Here is a 21,872-nt window from a genome sequence, read left to right on the forward strand (position 1 = left end):
GACTCTAGCATTTTCCCCACTACCGATGTCAGGCTTACCGGTCTGTAATTCCCCGTTTTCTCTCTACTACCTTTTTTGAACAGTGGGGTAACATTAGCTACCCTCCAATCCATGGGTACTGTTCCAGATTCCATCGAATGTTGGAAGATGACCAGCAATGCATCTACTATTTCTAAGGCCACTTCCTTAAGTACCCTAGGATGTAGATTATCAGGATGGAGATAAATGACCAGATTGTCTGTTTTGTGATGCTAGTTAAGTCATAGATGTTGGTCAGAGCACTGTGAGAACTCCCCTGCTCTTCTGCAAATTGCACCATGGGATCTTTTATGTACATCTGAGGACAGATGCAACTTCGGATTAATGTCTCATTCGAAAGATGGCATCTCCAACAGTGCAGGAATCCCTTAGTACTGCAATGAAGTGTCGGCTTAGATTATGTGCTCAAGTCTCTCGAGTGAGGCTTGAACCCACAATGTTGAGTCTGAGGCAAAAATGCTGCCACTGAGCCACTCCAGATAAAAAAATGGAAGGAAGGCATAAAGGAAGCTCGTGTCCCTAGAGATCAACAGGATTCAAATGTCTATGCTCCAGTGAGAAAATTTCAGCACCTGCTTGTTCTAAATGGTGTAACAGTATATTCATTTTTTTTAAAACATGATTTTATGGGCATTTGATGTTTTCCAATGAATGTCTCTGCATTAATAACAGCTTTCCAATGAAGCATGGTGTGCTTCATGAACAGCAGCCTGCTTGAGGTTCTGCATGGTATACGATGACCTGATCTGTGCATCAGTTAAGAATGTCAATACTGCTGAATACTTTGGTCAAGTTTTCAATTTTGGGGTCAAGTATCTGTTGAGAAAATCAGTGCTGGAGCTCAGAGGTTGCATGAGTCCCAGTGACTTGAACACCTTCACTTCAAGGAGGAACACTGCTTGGTCTGTGTATCCTGGATCTCTACTTCAAGCCCAATTCTTTTCTTGAACTGGAGTTGAAGTTATGCTTTTTAGAATATCTAGAGCTCAAGGTCTGTTTGTGTTTGGAAAAAATTAAGTTGGACATGTGTCAATAAGACCGCCTTCCAGTGAACAAGAAGTTATGATCAACCCTTTTGCTCAAAATGCAGCAGGCTTCACAATTCTGGAGTCTGTGTAATATCAGTAAACAGCACCAACAAGTGTTGTGTGTATCAGTCACTGTGAAAGACCCATGACACTCACCACAGCAGATATGCTGCAGGCAAGGCTCTGCACACCCATAATGGGAATCCAAAAACAGTGTTTATTAGCTAAAATATAGCATTAATGATTTTTAAATTACAGATCGTCTGGAAAAGATACTACTCCACAAGACTAATCTCATCAAAGGACATAAAATACTAAAAAGGGAAATGTGTGAATGGACAACAGCCAAGAGTGTGATTGACAATTGGGGAAAAAAAAAGGTGGTTTGGAAGGCGGCTTACATACATCAGACTGGGTGAACACCAAGTGGTTTACTCCCTACTGGTTGATGGCATAGTCCATTATATGTGAAGATTAAAAAAAAACACTAATGATTTGTTAAATATATATCTATGTAATCGTTGTATTTAAATCTATTTCCAACATCTATCTAAATATAGATTAGAAATAATATGGTCTGATGTGCACGTACCTTTTAATTATTTGTTTTATAACAAAAAAACAACAGCAACGTATGCTGAATCATATGCTGAATCTAATTTGTCATGAAGGACACCACAGAGTAATATTTTTCCTTTCAGATGATTTACAAATAAATACTTACTTCTCTTTCTATTTCGGCCAACGATTTGATTGTTATGCCCATTAAATCAACTGGTTGCACCTGAAAACAAATTCAAAAATCAAAATTGAGGTTTTAATAAAAACAAATTCAAGACAAAACCCAAGAGTACAAAATTATAGCTAACATTAATTCTGATAAACCACCACTATTAAACAAGGGTTATTTGACAGACTAAAACCTATGATTACAACTGATCATTTTATGCATGGATGCATATCTTTTTCAGATTCTTTCACGACAATAACCCTCTTATACAGTACTTTTGTTTTCAAAAATGTTTTATTTATTTTACTCAGCCTTAAATGTTAATCTAAAATTTTACTGTACAAATAAATTAGACAAGATAGTTTTCTACTTGAGTGCTGTGTTATGCACAAATCTAGATTTTCATTTATTTAGCACCTTAGATATAGAAAAGCATCCCAAAGCGCTTCAGAGAGGAAAGAAGGGCATGGGCGGGAGTTTGGAGAATTAACCAGAAGCTAGGTTGAAGGGGTGGGTTTTGAGAAAATTTAAACGGCGAAGAGAGATAGAGAAGCAGTTTAGGGAGGGAGTTGAAGAGCGTAGGGCTGAAAGAGCAAGGGTCTGTCACCAATGGAGGAAGAAGGAGTTGTATATATGGCCAGAATCAGAGGACTGGAAGGCATGATAGGATGTGTGAGGTTGGAGAATATTGCAGATATTTTTGGGGGTGAGGGTTTGGAGGGATTTGTAGATGAGGGTTAAGATTTTAAATTCAGTGCGTTGGGAGATAGGAGGTCAGTAAAGACAGCGTTGAAGGGAGAGCAGAGCCAAGTGTGAGGCAGCAGAAATTTGGATGAGTTGGAGTTTATGACAGTTGGACATTCAGGGGCTGGTGAGTAAGGGGGTCAAAGAAAATTGTGCCTACAAATGACAAAAGTGAGGATTAGGGTTTTGGCCGCAGTGGGTGAAGTCAGGACAGGAGCTGACAATGTGTAAGTAAATGGTCTTGATGGCTAGGATATGGGGTTGAGCAGGATGCCAAGATTGCCCACCGTCTGGTTCAGCTCGAGTGGGCAAGTAGGGAAGTGGGTGGAGTCAGCAACAAGGAAACTGAAAACAATGGATTTGGCCTTTGTGACATTTAATTAGAGGAAATACAGACTCATTCATGGCTTTGTGTCAAACAGGCAATCGGGGGCGACTGTGGCAATAAGGGAAGCCGTGGCGAGCGGTGTTACCAGCAAAAATATGGAAGCAGACCCTGTGCCGAGGCATGCTGTCACTGAGAGTAGCATGTAGATGAGAAAGAAAAGGGCCAAGAATGGATATTTGGAGAACTACACAAGGGCAGTCCCATGGAATGGACCATGTGTACTTTCAGAGATACACCTTCCTAAGCACAGTTTGGAAGCTTTCATTATGGTATTGCAAAGCAATTACATTCATTGTGCCTAAGCTTGAGTTGACAAGTAACCGGCTGAAGGTCCAGTGTAATACACCGAGTTATTGTGACATATTTTCAGTTCCTATTGACAGTTATACTGCTCAAGTTATGCAGACATTTAACATGAAAGCATTTCAGGTACAGGCAATCCCCCCACCCCCCAAAAAAGTTAAAGCATTTACTTTTACCGATGATACATTTTCTTCAATAGAAATTCATTGCAAATACATTTTGAGTCTCATTACAAAAGTTTGCTCATGTGACTCATTTGAGAGATTCAGATAACATCAAACCACAATAGTAACATCAAACTACAATAGCAAAGGTCAAGTAATTTTTGAATGTCATCTGAACGCAGAGATGGAATTACAGCAATCAACCATATCTCAGGCATTACTAATACGCACAGAGTAGTTTTAATTAAAAAAAGTTTCTTTACTTTCCAGTCATTTGTGCTAAATTCTATTAGAGTTGGTATAACAGAGGACTATAGCTACTATTGCTTACTGGAGTGTTCAACATGAAGGAAGACATCTCAAATACTGTGAGGATGCTTTCATTTAGTTTATATTCTACTGATTATATAGCATATGTATTCAAACCAATAAGATGATTTTACGTTCTCATTTCTTCCATTCTAATGTGGGTAGCAGACAAAATTGCCTATCTACCAACACATTTGACAGTGCAAGGCGTGCAGAAATTATTTTTGTAATTTGCTTCATTAGTTATCCATTTTTCCTTTCCCTAAGCCTTCCCATGCAACGCATTGTCCCTGGCTAAGGGAACATGGCTTTGGCCTTTGTGACATTTAATTGGAGGAAATTCAGACTCATCCACCTTTGGCACCTTTTAGGTGGCAAACAAGTGTATTCTGGGGTGACGGGCTCTCGGGTATCCTCCCATCAGAGGTACAGCTGCTGTTTAATTAGGATTTAGTGCACCCTCGGAACACTCCCAACTAGATTTGGTAAACATCAGTGGTGGGATGATTGAAATGGGGAGCTTTGTGTGGAGATTGAGTGACGCACACCCACGCTCTGTAGTACAGAGAGCTCTGGAACACCCTCCTTGCTCTTTGACCATCATTCCAGGTGCTATTTTTTTTTCATTTTGCAATTCTCTTATTTGTGCACTCAATAGAAAATCGTGCGTACACAGGTGATGAAATCAAACTCCAAGAAGAAGTAACGTCTGTAATTTATGTTCTTTTACAATCTTAGATTAAAATTATGCAACGAGAAAATTAACAGTGGATTTTCTGGATATGCTACAAGTATATAAAAAAAAAGTTGAATTGTGAAGAAATGCACCTTAGGGTGCAAATTGTGTGTGCTGGAAAATGCATTCACACTGTGCCTAAACTCTACCCACACAGCAATCGCGCGGGTCTTTCTAGTCTGGCACCAGACCATCTCATTACTTTTTCAAAAAAAAAGATGTGCCCTTAATATAGTTAGCAAAATAATTTATTTCTCAATGGAAACCACTTCAATTGTAGATACTATAAACAAACAACTTTGCAGTCTAAAATATTTGCATTTTGAATATTTCAAAACCACTAAGCACGCTAATATAAATTTTTGTTTTCAGTGCTCTTTGTACAAAGCTTTGCAACATGTTGCCCACGATTTTCAGTCCATTCATTTCTGTCGTACATCAGTAGGACAGGTTTACATTTAGCTACCATTTGTCAAAACTTTATGGCAGCAAAATATGAGAGGTTGGACAATATTTAGTTAAAGAATACAATGGCATTTAATGCTTTCCCGACAACATTTCTTAGAACTATGTCTAACAAACTGTAATGCAAGAAACGTAGTGCATACATCTCAAGTGTTTTCCATCTCTATGGATCCTACATTAATTAAATCTGGCCCAAAATTTAAGCTGAGATGTCCAACTCTGTGCCTTATGCTACCAACCATCTTAATAACTCATTTTGTTGTCTGAATCTTCCCCACTGTTAATACCACGTCGCACTTGGTGTTGATTTTGCTACATTTCTTTGGAGCAATATTTGTTACTCTGGAACCCAGCAGAGGTACAGCTGCTGTTTAATTAAGATTCAGTGCACCCTCAGAACACTCCCAACTAGATTTGGTAAACAGTACGGAAAAAGGCACTGGACAGCAGCCAAAGTGTGCACAAAGTGGATTCACTCAGCCAAGCTAGGCTACTCAAAGTCACAATCATATTTGAAAAATGCTTAGGGCATGTTAAAGTGGTCAAACAATTTTAATTAAGAATTAGGACATTTTGCTTTGTGGCCATTGCTATTGATTCACTGTACTGTATAAGTGAAGGCAATGGATGGCAACTTCTTGCTCCAAGTACAAATATTAGCTCAAATAAGTTTCCCCACTGTATAAAAAGCACTTTTTCTCTAAAAATTGAACAAAGTCATATACAGGAAACTTTGTGTTATCCGGAGGCTAACTGTCCGGAATGCTCGAGCCACCAGCAAAAATCAGGTGCCGTTTTCGTTAGGTTTTTTTTTTCTCGTTGCTTTTTTCCTCAACAGTCAAGCTCTGCAAGGTCTGCTGAAGCTGTTGCTAAGCTAGAGATGCTTGGACTGTTTGGAAGCTGTTGCTAAGCAACAGGCTTTGTTGACAGATACGGAGCTCAGAAGCTTCCGTATCTTTCAACATTAGCGCGGGAGTGTCCGGCAGTTTTGAGGGAACGGCAACAGCTCGGTCCTGTCGGTGCCGGATAGCACAAAGTTTCCTGTATTCTTGTTCATCCTTAACATACTTTGAAATTCTTATATATTACAGCATATATTTGTAATGTACCTCGAATAAATGGTGAAAATTAAAATTTGCGTTTGTAATTTCTCTCTCAGCTTTGAAAGAGAAAGATTGTTTTAGTCACAGTGATAAGACACTTACAGCTTCAACTGCACTGGAGAATTTCTCTGAAATCGTGAAAGGCACACCATCCATTGCTGAAAAAGATACAAAAAGGTAGTTAATTCTTAATGATGCTTGATTAGGGTACTATATTAGAGATTTACTGGTCGCGGATCTGTGCAACAGAACAAAAATAATCATTCTTGAAAAGGCAGGAGCCCTTTCTCATGAAGTCTGCCATGAATGCACCTATTTCATACAATGACATTTCTACTTTAAATTTATTGAGCTTTCAGGTAATTCGCCCAAAAATACAACCTATGGCAGCTTCCACCACACCTAAAAGGGCAGAGTTTCCTTTATAGCAGGCGATTACATTTTTACTAATTCAAATCTTTATTCATAAGACCAGATTTAAGAACTTTAAAAGAGCGACAGGAAGGTCTGTACATGTTGGCTTGATGCATTAGAAAATGTGTAGAATTAAGAAAGTTTGTTCAATCAATTAATTTATTGTGGAGAAACAATCAAATCTGGAGAGACAGCTAATGCAGTAGCATGATCCACGTTTTGGTCAAGTGTGAAAGCTGCTGGCGTAACTTTTACAATAGTGCAAACAAGACACCAGATTTCAGGAGATTTGCAAGTTGTCAACAGTCACTCAACAGCAGAAAGGAACTTTGATTGTTAGACAAAATTATAAATTCGGTATTGCTTAGGTTTTCTAAACACAATTTTTCAAATATTGCTGTTTATGCTTTTGTTGTTTTTTCCTAGGAAACCATCATACAACAAAACATGCCAGTGTCAGAACACTTAATAACTGCAAATGAATACGGTTAAATGACAAGGAAGGCTATTTAAAAGTGCAATGACCTTGATAGGCAGACAAGAGTCATAGTGCCCAAGTAATGCAAGTCCTATCAAAAAATTAATGATGTTATTGTAGAACACTGTATTAGGAGACCACCTGCATAGGAAGCTTGTCCCTCAAGCACTCATTAGCAAGGAATTTAATAAGAGTTATTGGGAAATGGCCAAACTTTTAGATGGTTAGCATGAAAGCTGACATTGATGATTTATGAGTTTATTGAGTTTCTCCCAAAAAGATTTTTATGGCATGAATGACTAAATGTCCCAGAATTTTAAATTCTACAATAAGGCTGGATCTCTGTAGCTATCTAAAACATCTCAATTCTGATAGTAGGCTTCTATTTACAGACAGGACACCCTGTGCAAATGTGCAAGCATGCATGTTCAATCTAGCAAGACAGCCAACTTGAAGTAACACTCGATTGGCAATAGCTTCATTAAGTAAAGAGATACTTAAGATTTCAAAACCTTTCCCCTCCCCCCACCCCAAACTCTATACTTTTGTATGCACTACTCAATATTTTAAGCTTTTTATATATTCATGTTCAATATCTTGCTTAGATGCCTCATTTTACTATCTTTACAGCACAATTATACACTGCTGCATTGTGTTATTTCTACAACCTACCAATGTTAACATTAAACCAGCAACCGTTTGTCCAAAATGTAAAATGTTTCAATCTTTCAGTCGAAATTATGCAACAGAAAATTACCATTTTACTGAAACTCCTGATCAGTTGTTGCCCATAATATTTTACTCACTTAACCCTAACTAGACAAAATTCATACTGCCAAGTGCACGTTACTTATAGCCAGGGCAGGCACAAGAGCAGGACTAACCCTAACCCACTTTATAATGTGCGCGCTTACATAAAAGATTTTTTTGCAGAAAAGATGTGTGTTGAAAGAATACAAACACTCCAGCTCCCAAGTATATAAGTATAATGTTTCTGAAAAATTCTATTGAATTTAAATTAAATATAATTTTCATTTAAACTTGCTAATTCTGTTCAATACCTCATGGGACATGTTTAGAGGGGTTGGGAAAAAAGAAGTGCAAACCAGTAAACAGGACAGAATATGAAACTGATGAATTGGGAACAGCCCAAGGTTCAGAGGTGGTGAACTTTATACAAATCTGCAAAAAATTCAAAGAAGTAGCAAAGGGAGTTTAGAATATTTTGCTCTATGGACTATAATGTCTAGTTGATTAAAGTATCATTACCACCAAATGCGACTTGAATTTAGTATTAAAATTTCAATAAAATGTATTGCTAGGTAATATTCTGATTTAACCAATTTTACTGAAATGGAAGTAGCAGGTAACAGATGGTTATACTGAAGCTACAATGTAAGAGTTTACACACAAGTTAAGGGAAAGTGATCAAAATAACAACAGTTATTCAAATTTATTTTCTATACGATACACTAACTTTAAGATCTACCGTATCCCATATAAAACATTAAATGTTGAACTAAAAATGTGGAAAGCAACACTTGGTGAACCTGTAAACAAGGCAGAAGACGGCAGTGGTAAATTAAAAGTTTTTAACTTTTGAGACTTATCCAGAGAATCCTGGTGGCACTTGTAATTATTTTGGTAAAGCACTAATACATGGTGCATTACAGCTAGTTCATTCACCTAGCACAAAGGATGAAAATAAGGACATGCCACAGGCTCGCCACTTTAATTAGCATTCTACCAAACAAACGAGCTTCAACACAGCTGTAATTAAACAGGGCTGTAATTAAGTATATGCCCTTTATCATAATGATCATGGTTAAAAATGGCAAGTAGCATGAAACTGTATTATTAATCCTGTAACCTCACACTGAAATGAGTGTACATAGAAATCAGCATGTCAAGACTGTCAAATTTTAACACTGTCTTTGTTGATAAAATACATACATTTAGAGATAGTTCATTGCATTTTGATCAACAAATTCAGCAACTTGAACTTTTCATAAATTATGTACAATATTCAAGTATGAAAGAACACCTTTAATAGTCTTTTTAACTTGAATATGGCAGATTTTCAAAAGGCACTATATGGAAGAAAACTATTTATTTTAACCAGCTCAGGAGTGCAGGAAAAAGATGAACACCGTATTTTTATCTGAAGAATCTCCCATTCAGATGGCTGTCCTTTCTATGGGACAGCAGCACAACTATTAGTGTAAAACATCATAGTGGGGGTGGTAGAAAGTTGGTATATGACCAAGATGCTCCACATGGCAAGTTCACCTGCAGGGTGCGGAGTGGAAGCCAGGCATTTTCTCACTGGGGAATTGGATGGAGTTTGGGAGAATGCATGATCGGCCACACCTGCTGCTCTCATGCATTTCTGAGTACTGTAGCCAATTATATGGCTCTATTCAACATGGTGTGAAATGTACTTCGGTAACCTTTCCAGTTTCAGAATCCCTTGTAAGGAGGTACAGCACAGATTCACCAGAATGAAACCAGGTCTGAACAGTTTAAATTGAGGAGGACAGGTTGCATAAACTTGGCTTGCATTCCATTGAGTTTAGAAGGTTGAGGGGTGATCTAATCAAGGTCTCTAAAATTAGAAAATAGGGTAGATACAGAGAAACTATTTCCTCTGGTGGGGGAATCCAGACCAGTGGGCACAATCTTAAAATGAGAGCTAGGCCATTCAGGAGTGAAATCAGGAAGCACTTTTTCATACAAAGGCTTGTGGAAATCTCTCCTGAAAAAGGGTATGGATGCTGGGCCAACTGAAATTTTCAAAACTGAGCAATAGATTTTTGTTAGGTAAGGGCATCAAGGGACATGGAGAAAAGGCAGATAAAGGGAACTGAGGTACAGATCAGCCATAATTTGAGTGAATGGTGAAGTAGGCTTGAGGGGCTGAATGGCCTACCCGTGTTCCGATGTATAAAGAAATAAGTGAATCAGTGGGAAATGCCTGTTATTCATATTACTCCATATGCAATAAATTAAAGATGATAAACATAATAGGATTATATACATAACAGAAGGCAACTGCTCTGGTGCTGTGTAAATATTACTTATCAAATACAGCCTTGCATAAACTCAGTGTGACCAGTTCTGACGAAGGGTCATTGACCTGAAACGTTAACTCTGTTTCTCTCTCCACAGATGCTGCCTGACCTGCTGAATATTTCCAGCATTTTCTGTTTGTATTTCAGTGTGACAAATCCCTCTAAAAAGGAACAGCAGTCTTTGGCGTTACTTGAACCGGTAACCTTCATACTGTAGTTTGGAAGAGAGAAGGGAGGAGAGGATTGTCTGTTCTGGAAGATTAAAAGTGATGGGGCCAACACACACATTAAATCTGGAAACATGAAGTGCAGAACTTGGATTAGCTCCCGTCATTAGTTTTTCCTATTATATGTATTTTTAAACTATGCAAAATATTTGGAGCACAAAGTTTCCATTTGGTTGCACAATCTTGTGACATTGAACATTACGATCACATTAAGGATCATGAAGTACATTCACATCTCAAACAAGTCATGTGTGTACATCTTTTCGATTTTTCTGCTTTACATTACACAATTATAGCGTAACAGATGATGTTTCAATTGTGGGGGAGTCCAAAACTACGGGCCATAAATATAAGATAGTCACTAATAAATCCATTAAGGAATTCAGGAGAAACATTTTACCCAGAGAGTGGTTAGAATGTGGAACTTGCTGCCACATGGAGTAGTTGAGGTGAATAGCATTGATAGATTTAAGGGGAAGCTAGATAAACACATGCGGGAGAAAGGAATAGAAGGATATGCTGATAGGGTGGGAGGAGGCTCGAATGGCGCATAATCACCGGCATAGACCAGTTGAGCCAAATGGATTGTTTCTGTGCTGTAAATACTTTGTAATTCTAAATAACATTTAATAATCAATTGAAACTGGGTGAGCTTAGTGAAATTAAGAGTTAAAATTTCAACTTTAAAGTACTAAAAAAAAAATTTTAAACTTCAAAATTATCAGAAATTATTTTCCCTAATTGTGAACAAAAATTCAATAGTTACCAACAATAACTAGTGCTTTAAATGTTAGTTTTCTTTTACCTTTTTAAAAATTTAGACAAACTTGTTTGTACAACTTCTCAACATAAATACAGCTAGAAAAATGTAACCCTGCCTCACTGAGCTATTAATGTTTTTCAAGCCAGTCTTAATTTCAGATAGTGTAAAGCTCTGATGCACTTCTTTAAACTTGATTACTGAACATTGTAAACAATGAAAAGCAATGTGTTTTCCATCATTTAATTTAAAAATGATGCAGTGCAAAATTATAGTCATGAATGATGGAAGCAAAAAACAGACTCAGCAAAGCTACTTTTGGATCATTGCTTTATTAATGGTAATGTCAGTAAAATGAAAAATGCTAACATTGTCATGTTTAGCTGCTAGGTGTAGATGAATTGCTTCTTCAGTACTCAGAGGGTTACAATTCCACACAGCACTGAACACTTCTATTGTTGTACACGGAGAGAAATTCTACACGTCTACTGAAGGAATCCAAGTGCAATGCGTCACAAATTCCTGCACTCAGTCTTTTGTGCAATGATGTGCAAAACACAGAGTTGTCATCCAAAAGTTAGGACCTATTAGCTTTTTGAGCTTTGGGCAAAATTCTCATACACAGTTACACTTTCATTGATTTTCTTGCCTGTAGAGGGTTGTAGATCTGTATTTTTACAGCATTTCATTAAAAAAAAACTGCTCGGTTAACATCAGTACTGATAAGAACAATACTGTGTTTTGAAGTTTTTAAAATTTGACTTTTTCTTCTCCCTAAATATTAAGAAACTGGTGTACCGTGCTTTAAAGGTATTGCAAGGACATTGGTCCTGAAATTAGATTGTGAGATACTAATGTATGAATGTTTGATCTGTTAGTTTGAAATTCCCCTCTGCACTATTTTAATGGAGGTGTAATCAGTTTTATCATAAATGAGTTAATGCCTCTGTTAAAATAGCAGAGAGGATTATTTCAGACAAATGCATTAAACACTCGGATGCTGGTTTCCTACAGAGTAATTCCAGGGTCAAAGTTTTAAGTAACCACTTACTGCACAATTTCCTACATAAAATTTGAACCCAGCGTTCTCACTAATCTGGCTCATTCTTTACATTACCTTTAATGAACATATACTTGACTGGTTTATCAAGTTAAAAAAGGGCCTTTTCTCCAAGAGTTCAGTGATGTAATGGCTTACTACATCACCACTTACATTATACAATTGTTAATTTTGAAAGTCAACTATAGCACGATGTTGCAAAATGAAATAGGTTCTAAATAGGGGAAATACATTATGCAATGTTTCAAGTCAAATTGATATTCAGCACATAAACCACCTATTAATATTTTTTAACCTAACTGTAAATAAAAAGGTGGAAACTATTATTACAACCCAATGAAGTGTTTAATAATCTGTACAAAAGATACAAGCTCAAGGATTGAAAGAAATATTCACCACAGGTCATCTAGTGCAACAGATACTCTAGCCTTCAACAACTTAACTGCAAATCAGGACAAAATGAAGGGACGTTTGCTCGCACAAATATTAAAAAAAAAAAAAAAATCAAAATTCAAACTTGTGGGCGATGAATGTTATTTCACAAATCATACAAAATTACTGCTGAGCACAAGGTTAGATTAATATCCCTGCACTTTAGTTACAGCAAAGTGCTTCTGATACTAATCCTATTACAATCAGCAGAAATCTAATTAAACCTTTTTTAAAAAAGAGGCATTACTTCAATAATCTAGAAAGCTATTGAGCTTATTGATTGGAGCTTTCTAAACACGAAAGTATGTTAACAGGCAGTTTACTTAGCATCAACAACCCTGCTTGTTTAATAGCTCCAGGAGTCCCAAATTGAAATTAGTTTATGTACTGCATCCTGCCACTTTGCATATAAAAATTAAACCCCTTGAAATTACAAGGGCTAATTAGTTAAAACCATAGCAAAGAACCGGTTTATTTTTTTTCTCACTGCTACCCGTAGGACCTGAAGCACAATGCAGTGTGTAGAAGTTTTCAAGGCCCAGGAGGGGAGCTGCTACTCCCCAACCCAATAGATTGCTGTGACATGACAAATAAGCTCTGGCCTGACAGCAGCTCCAAGACATATTGTAGTTTATTTTGTCGTTTGGGCTTGCCATCTGTGCCATTCCAACTGAGGCTGTCTTTACACACTGCTCCAAGTGCCTTACGGAAGTCCGTGGTCCCTGAATAGCTCCACAGCCAAAGCTAGTCATTAGTCAAATTGTCTAATGAGAGGGAATAAAAATTGCCCCCCTATCCTGACAGGAAAAATTTTGGTGTTGCTGAAGCTTGTGACCCGTGGTATGAGAACTGATGATAGGAAGCTTCTATTTTCAGATTAGTTTAATGACTCTTCTGCTCCTTATGATAATAATATGGTGCTGTGGACATGTATCTTTTGTACAGGGATGATAATGCACAACTAACCAGCACAATACCATGTAATCAATTCAAGAAACACAAAAGGAAAAAATAATTATGCCGCACTTCAGCCCTGCATTTGAAAGTTGAAAAGGTAAGTGCAGCCCCCATGAGCAAAATGAGTATTAAAAAAGGTCTATGTAAATTAAATCTTGGCATGACTTGCTTAAATACCGCCTTTTTGAAAATTATTTAAGTGTCTCTAAATGCACAGCCTTAAAATGTGATAATTATTTTTGGTTACTGAAATATACAGTTGCTGGATGGCAAATATGCTCATCTTGCCAGTTTCTGAATACATTTAGTCGTGTACTTAAATCAGCATTTATGAAGCATTTATGTTCAAAATTTTCAGATGGAAATTAAGCATAATTTTTCTGTCGCTAAAATGTAGTGCTTTATGAACCCATGGTTTTAAATATATTGAGAGAGAAGCACTTGCTCTGGAGTGTACTGTACAGGCAATAGTATGAGCAGTCATTCAGATTAAAACAGACTTTGCAGCAAAACAGAAACTATGATCTTTAATGCAGAGATTGGTCTACAACAATTCATACATTGTGTTTAAAATAAAAATACTGGCCCAGAATTAGCAGTCAGCGGCACTTGTATGTGCCCACAGACATTCTATGGGATTTTGGACTAGAATTATGTGATTAGAAAGCCATTTTGGCACAGTGCCCCCTACAGGGGATCTGGGACCTGTGTGAACAGGACAAGCAACTGTGCATCTCCTTAGCCAATCAGATTGAAGCATCTGTGGCGGAACCACCAGAGGATTACAGACAATTGTATATAATTCCTTTTACAGCAATGTAGTACAGCTGGGGGCTGCACCTTTAATGTATCTGTTAACTGTACTAGGGCTTCTTTCCTGTACTCCGCGTGATGACGTCATGCTGTCCGTCACATGATCTCTCAACGGCGGGAAGAACGTGATGACATCAGAGCTCGGAACCTGCTAGCAGTTTCCAGAGAGGCTTTCAAGCAGACCAGACCTATTTGCATTGTATCCTACAGTTTCCTGTACAGCTTCGTTTGTTCATTAAATTTTATTGTTTTTGATTTTCTGAGTCGATCTCAATTCTTCGGCTAGGAACCCCAGTTCCTACATTGGTGACCCCGATTTCTTCGAACAATTTTCGTTGAAGTTACATCATGGACACGAACGCCGTCACCCTCAAACTGTCGCAATTTCGGGAGCAACCGGCCGCTTGGTTTTTCCAGGCGGAAGCCCAATTTGCAATCCGGGGAGTAGCAGCGGATTCGACCCGTTATTATTACGTGGTCTCCACCCTTGACAGCGCCACGGCCTCGCGGGTCATCAGCCTCCTCGAGAGTCCACCGAACGATGGCAAGTACGAAGCTTTAAAAGCACGTTTACTGCAGATTTTTGGTCTGTCCAAGTCGGAGCGCGCTCGCAGACTTATCTCCATGCCCGGCCTCGGGGACTCAAAACCCTCAGAGCTCATGAGCCAAATGCTCACGCTTTTGGGCTCGGAATCGCAATGTTTTCTGTTCCGCGAGCTGTTTCTCTGTCAACTACCAGAGCCAGTACAGACGACCTTGGCCAATTCCGCGATCACGGATTGTGTTGAACTCGCCGCGGAAGCGGATAAAATATTCACCGTCTCACAACAATCTTGTGCAGCCACGAGGCGCCCATCCCCCACAAGAGTGAATCCAACTCCTCCTCCTGCAGGCTGGTGTGCATACCACGCTCGTCTCGGCGAGAAAGCCAGAAATTGCCGTCCGCCCTGCAGTTTCTCACCAAAAAACCTACCTCAAACCAGCGGTTTCCGAGAAGATCAATAAGGCCTAAGGGACGCGCCGGAGTTGCGATGGCCGTCGGGTCCGCAGGGAAACTCCTATACATTACAGACTCCCCGTCAGGGAGACGTATTCTCTGTGATACTGGCTCCCAGTGCAGTATCCTACCAGCGTCAAAGCTAGATCTTCAAGCTGGCGGTCAAGGTCCCCCCCCATCGAGGCAGCCAATGGTGCGGCCATTCACACGTTCGGAAAGCGTAGGGTCCAGTTGAGTTTTGGCGGCCAACGTTTTGTTTGGGAGTTCATCACGGCGAAAGTCTCTCAGGCCATCCTGGGGGCAGATTTCTTCTGCGCAAACAGGTTTCTCGTGGACGTCCGACACTGCCGGCTAATCAGTGCCTCCACCTTTCACTCGGTCCCCTGCCACCGAAGCACCGCGATGTCTTGGTCAGTTGCCTGTGCAGTCCCATCTCCAAATGAGTTCTCTCGTCTTCTCAGTGAGTTCCCGGAGCTCACATTTTCTTCTTCAGTCGCGAGGCACGGTGTGGCGCACCACATTACCATGACAGGATCCCCCGTTTATGCGAGAGCTCGAAGGCTGGAACTCGGTAAACTCGCGGCCGCCAAGGCGGAGTTCCATACAATGGAACGCCTGGGTATTATTTGACGTTCGAATAGTCCTTGGTCATCGCCATTACACATTGTTCCTAAGCCGGGCAGCGGATGGCGACCATGCGGCGACTACAGACGCCTGAATGAGGCTACCACACCGGATCGGTACCCAATTCCTCACATTCAGGATTTTTCGGCCCATCTGGCAGGGAATTCCATCTTTTCCAAAGTAGACCTCATCCGAGGCTATCAAGTGCCCGTGCATCCTCAGGACGTCCCCAAAACTGCCGTCATCACACCTTTTGGGCTCTGAGTTCCTTCGTATGCCGTTTGGGCTGAAGAATGCAGCACAAGCCTTCCAACGTCTCATGAATTCCGTGTTGCGTGATCTGCCGTTCATCTTCGTCTACCTAGACGACATCCTTATTGCCAGTAACAGCACAAAAGTACACATTACGCACTTGCGTACCCTTTTTTCTTGTCTCAGCCAACATGGCCTTATCAACCCGGCCAAGTGCCAGTTTGGGTTGCACAGCATTGATTTCCTGGGACACAATCACCTCAGAAGGTGCCGTCCCGCTGGCCACGAAGGTGGATGCAGTCAGCTCGTTCCCTCTTCCTCAGACCGTCAGGGCCCTCCAGGAATTTCTGGGAATAGTCAATTTTTATCATCGGTTCGTCCCCAAGGCAGCATTGTTGATGCAGCCTTTGTACGAGGCCCTCAGAGGTAAATCGGGCAAAGACCCGATCGATTGGACACCCCAGATGCGCCAGGCTTTCCTCGACACTAAGAACGCTTTGGCTGCTGCGACCATGTTGGCACATCCCCTTCCGGGCGCAACCATTGCCCTTACCACTGACGCATCTGATTATGCCATTGGGGCAGTACAGGAGCAGTGGGTCGACGGCACATGGCAACCACTGGCTTTCTTCAGCCGCCAATTGCGGAAGAACGAACGCAAGTATAGTGCTTTTGATAGGGAGTTGTTGGCACTGTTTCTGGCCATCCGCCATTTTCGCTTCCTACTGGACACAAGCTGTTAAGTCCGTGAATGATTGAGACACGGACTAGCAGGAGTGAAAACAAACAGATCTTTACTGGTGGAAGGCAATAACGAAACTAACAAACAGAGGCTCTCTAGCGCCTTTTATACAAGGGGTGGTCACTGCCGGTACTGCAGTCTGAGACCAGTTATTCTCTTAAAGGTACATACACAACAATTCCTCCCCTTTTAGATAAACAGTACATAACATTCATTTAACAACTAAAGGATAACGAATTACAATCACAATTACTGTTGCTAGATACATTGGTTAAGTTTAAGCAATTATAAGTTCAGTCTTTGAGGAGGCTTCCCGATTCTGTCTGGATAACGCCTCTTTGGGGTATCAGGTTCTTCCGGCAATGTTGAGTCGGAATCAATGTCGTGGTTTGGTTCATCTGCTTCCAATATTACCGGTTCTGCGGTAGCTGCAATTGGAACGTCAATTTCATTACCAGGTGTATCAGATCGTGGTGTGGAGTTGACGTTTTCCAGTGACTCTAGAATCTGGTCAGCATGGCGTCTTACAATGCTCTCTAAAACGTCCACGGTATACATTAGAGGTCCTTGCCGTGTACAGATCGTTCCTGGCTGCCATTTCTGTGTGCGGTAGTCCCGGGCCAAAACTGGTTGACCTATCTTAAAACTCCTGGTCGGCCTTTCATTCATATTCTGAAACTGCCTGTTCTCCACATCTCTTCGGACGTTTGGCTTAACCAAATCCAAGCGGCATCGTAGTCTTCGATTGAAGATCATGGCTGGAGTTTGGTTGGTAACCGCATGTGTCGCATTCCGGTAGGCAAACAAGAAGTTGTCCACATTGTGTTGTAGGGGTATCTCTTCATTACACATTGCCTTGATAGCCTTCTTGAATGTTTGGACAAACCTCTCGGCCAATCCATTAGTGGCTGGATGATATGGGGCAGATGTGTAATGCTTAACACCATTGTTCTTTAAGAACCTCCAGAACTCTTCAGACACAAACTGTGGTCCATTGTCAGAGTAAATCTGTTCAGGCAGCCCATTCCTGGCGAATATGGTTCGTAAAACTGAGATAGTTTTTTCTGTGGTGGTTGAGGACATTTTTATTACCTCCGGCCACTTTGAATGTGCATCCACCGCAATTAAAAACATCGAGTCCATGAAGGGACCAGCAAAATCAATGTGCACCCTTTGCCATGGAGATGAGGGCCACTCCCATGGATGCAGAGGAGCTTGTGGTGGGGCGTTTTGGACCTTCTGGCATCCTGCACAGCTCTTGGTCATCTCTTCGATTTTTCTATCGATTCCCGGCCACCACACAAACGCTCTGGCTAAGCTCTTCATTTTTACCCCACCCAGATGACCCTCATGAAGCTCATTGAGCACTCTATCCATCAACTTAGGTGGAATTACGACTCTGGATCCACATATCAAGGTTCCTCTGCACACTGACAGCTGTTCTCTTCTCGGCGAACCACTGCTGCCAGCATTCTCGCCGAGAAGAGAACAGCTGTCAGTGTGCAGAGGAACCTTGATGTGTGGATCCAGAGTAGTAATTCCACCTAAGTTGACAGAGTGCTCAATGAGCTTCATGAGGGTCATCTGGGTGGGGTAAAAATGAAGAGCATATCCAGAGCGTTTGTGTGGTGGCCGGGAATCGATAGAGAAATCGAAGAGATGACCAAGAGCTGTGCAGGATGCCAGAAGGTCCAAAACGCCCCACCACAAGCTCCTCTGTATCCATGGGAGTGGCCCTCATCTCCATGGCAAAGGGTGCACATTGATTTTGCTGGTCCCTTCATGGACTCGATGTTTTTAATTGCGGTGGATGCACAAAGTGGCCAGAGGTAATAAAAATGTCCTCAACCACCACGGAAAAAACTATCACAGTTTTACGAACCATATTCGCCAGGAATGGGCTGCCTGAACAGATTTGCTCTGACAATGGACCACAGTTTGCGTCCGAAGAGTTCCGGAGGTTCTTAAAGAACAATGGTGTTAAGCATTACACATCTGCCCCATATCATCCAGCCACTAATCACAGAATCACAGAAACCCCACAGTGCAGATAGAGGCCATTTCGGCCCATCGAGCCTGCACCGACACATATCCCACCCGATCCCCGTAACCCCTACACCGACACATATCCCACCCGATCCCCGTAACCCCTACACCAACACGTAACCCCACGTATTTAATCCCCCTAACACTTAAGGGTCAATTTATCATAGCCAATCAACCTAACCTAACCCGCACATCTTTGGACTAATGGATTGGCCGAGAGGTTTGTCCAAACATTCAAGAAGGCTATCAAGGCAATGTGTAATGAAGAGATACCCCTACAACACAAGGTGGACAACTTCTTGTTTGCCTACCGGAATGCGACACATGCGGTTACCAACCAAACTCCAGCCATGATGTTCTTCAATCGAAGACTACGATGCCGCTTGGATTTGGTTAAGCCAAATGTCCGAAGAGATGTGGAGAACAGGCAGTTTCAGAATATGAATGAAAGGCCGACCAGGAGTTTTAAGATAGGGCAACCAGTTTTGGCCCGGGGCTACCACACTGAGAAATGGCAGCCAGGAACGATTTGTACACGACAAGGACCTCTCATGTATACCGTGGACGTTGGGGAGAGCATTGTAAGACGCCATGCTGACCAGATTCTAGAGTCACTGGAAAACGTCAACTCCACACCACGATCTGATTCACCTGGTAATGAAATCGACGTTCCAATTGCAGCTACCGCAGAACCGGTAATATTGGAAGCAGACGAACCAAACAACGACACTGATTCCGACTCAACATTGCCAGAAGAACCTGTTACCCCAAAGAGGCGTTATCCAGACAGAATCAGGAAGCCTCCTCAAAGACTGAACTTATAATTGCTTAAACTTAACCAATGTATCTAGCAACAGTAATTGTGATTGTAATTCGTTATCATTTAGTTGTTAAATGAATGTTATGTACTGTTTATCTAAAAGGGGAGGAATTGTTGTATATGTACCTTTAAGAGAATAACTGGTCTCAGACTGCAGTACCGGCAGTGACCACCCCTGTATAAAAGGTGCTAGAGAGCCTCTGTTTGTTAGTTTCGTTATGGACTTCCACCAGTAAAGATCTGTTTGTTTTCTCTCCTGCTAGTCCGTGTCTCAATCATTCACGGACTTAACAACTCTAGAATCTGGTCAGCATGGCGTCTCACGATGCTCTCTCCAACGTCCACTGTTTACATTAGTGGTCCCTGCTGTGTGCATATCGTTCCTGGCTGCCATTTTTCTGTTCGGTAGTCGCGGGCCAAGACTGGTTGCCCTATCTTGAAGCTCCTGGTTGGCTTCTCATTTATGTGCTGGAATTGCTTATCCTCAACATCTCGTCTTATGTTTGGTTTGAGCAAATCCAGGCGACATCTTAGCCTTCGGTTGAAGAACATTATGGCTGGAGTTTGGTTGGTGACTGCATGTGTCGCATTTCGGTAAGCAAACAAGAAATTATCCACCTTGTGTTGTAGTGGTATGTCGTCATTATGCATTGCCTTTATTGCCTTTTTAAAGTTCTGAACAAACCTCTCAGCCAATCCATTTGTGGCTGGATGATATCGGGCAGATGTGTAATGTTTCACCCCATTATTCCTCAGAAACCTCCGGAAATCCTCGGACACAAACTGTGGCCCATTGTCGGAGCAAATCTGTTCTGGCAAGCCATTCCTGGCGAAGATGGTCCGTAGGACTGCAATAGTTTTCTCCGTGGTGGTGGAGGACATTTTGATGACCTCTGGCCATTTTGAATGGGCGTCCACAGCGATTAGGAACATTGAGTCCATAAATGGACCAGCAAAATCAATGTGTACCCGTTGCCATGGAGATGAGGGCCACTCCCATGGATGTAGCGGGGCCTGTGGTTTAGCGTTTTGGACCTTCTGGCATCCTGTGCATCTCTTGGTCATATCCTCGATTTCTTTATCGATTCCCGGCCACCACACAAACGCTCTGGCTAAGCTCTTCATTTTTACCCCACCCAGGTGACCCTCATGAAGCTCATTGAGCACTCTATCTGTCAACTTAGGTGGAATTACTACTCTGGATCCACACATCAAGGTTCCTCTGCACACTGACAGCTGTTCTCTTCTCGGCGAGAATGCTGGCAGCAGTGGTTCGCCATGTGCTGGCCATCCCTTCACCGTTAAATCATAGACCCGTGATAGTGTCGGGTCATTCCGTGTTTCCTTTTCTATGTTTGCATTCGTCACAGGGAGACATTCGACTATGGTCGAGTGGAATAACTCCATTGGATCCACTGCAAGGTCGTCTTCTTCCACCGTCGGCAACGGTAGACGTGACAATCCATCAGCATTTCCATGCTGTTTAGTTCCTTTGTACTCGATGTCATATTGGTGTGCCCCTAGGAAAAGGGACCATCTCTGCAGCCGTTGTGCTGTCATTATCGGTACGCTCTTCTGAGGGTTGAAAATGGAGACAAGAGGTTGATGATCGGTTAGTAGAGTACATTTTTGACCGTGCAGATAGTGATTGAACTTCTTCACCCCCCACACTAGGCTGAGGGCCTCTGTCAATCTGGGCGTAGTTACGCTCGGCAGAAGTTAACGAGCGTGACGCAAAAGCTATCGGCCTCTCCAAACCATCAAGGAATTTGTGTGACAGTACCGCCCCAATGCCGTAGGGAGACGCATCACACGCCAGCCTGATTGGCAGTGCTGGGTCGTAGTGAGCCAATACTTCCTTCGGTGATTAAGTCCTTACTCTTCTGAAAAGCACGTTTACAATCATCGCTCCATTTCCATGCTACCCCCGTTCGTAGCAGAGCGTTCAGTGGGTGCAGAATTGTCGACAAATTCGGCAAAAACTTATGATAGTAATTCACCAACCCGAGGAATGACCTCAGTTGCGACACATTTTCAGGCGCTGGGGCCTTAACAACCGCTTCAATTTTGTCAGGGGACTTATGTAACCCCCCTTCATCAATCACGTGGCCACAATACGATATCTGTTTCTTAAAAAATTCGCGCTTGGGGCGGTTGGCTCGCAGCCCAT

The 21,872-nt window shown here is 41.5% G+C and overlaps 1 protein-coding gene across 5 annotated transcripts in view; it reads right to left on the minus strand.

The window, feature by feature from the left end:
• LOC147101740 (multivesicular body subunit 12B-like) overlaps positions 1-21,872 on the minus strand; it is a 182,342-nt gene that overhangs the window by 40,161 nt on the left and 120,309 nt on the right. For all 5 annotated transcript variants that reach the window (XM_085965610.1, XM_085965608.1, XM_085965609.1 and 2 more), the window contains exons 8-9: positions 6,112-6,167; positions 1,792-1,851 (exon numbers count right to left, since the gene is read on the minus strand). In XM_085965610.1, coding sequence (XP_085821736.1) covers positions 1,792-1,851; positions 6,112-6,167 — 116 coding nt within the window. The remainder of the gene's footprint in view (positions 1-1,791; positions 1,852-6,111; positions 6,168-21,872) is intronic.

The sequence above is a fragment of the Somniosus microcephalus genome, chromosome 23, assembly GCF_052327205.1.
Source record: "Somniosus microcephalus isolate GS21.2 chromosome 23, FLI_Smic_1.0, whole genome shotgun sequence".
Classification (NCBI taxonomy): Eukaryota; Metazoa; Chordata; class Chondrichthyes; order Squaliformes; family Somniosidae; genus Somniosus; species Somniosus microcephalus.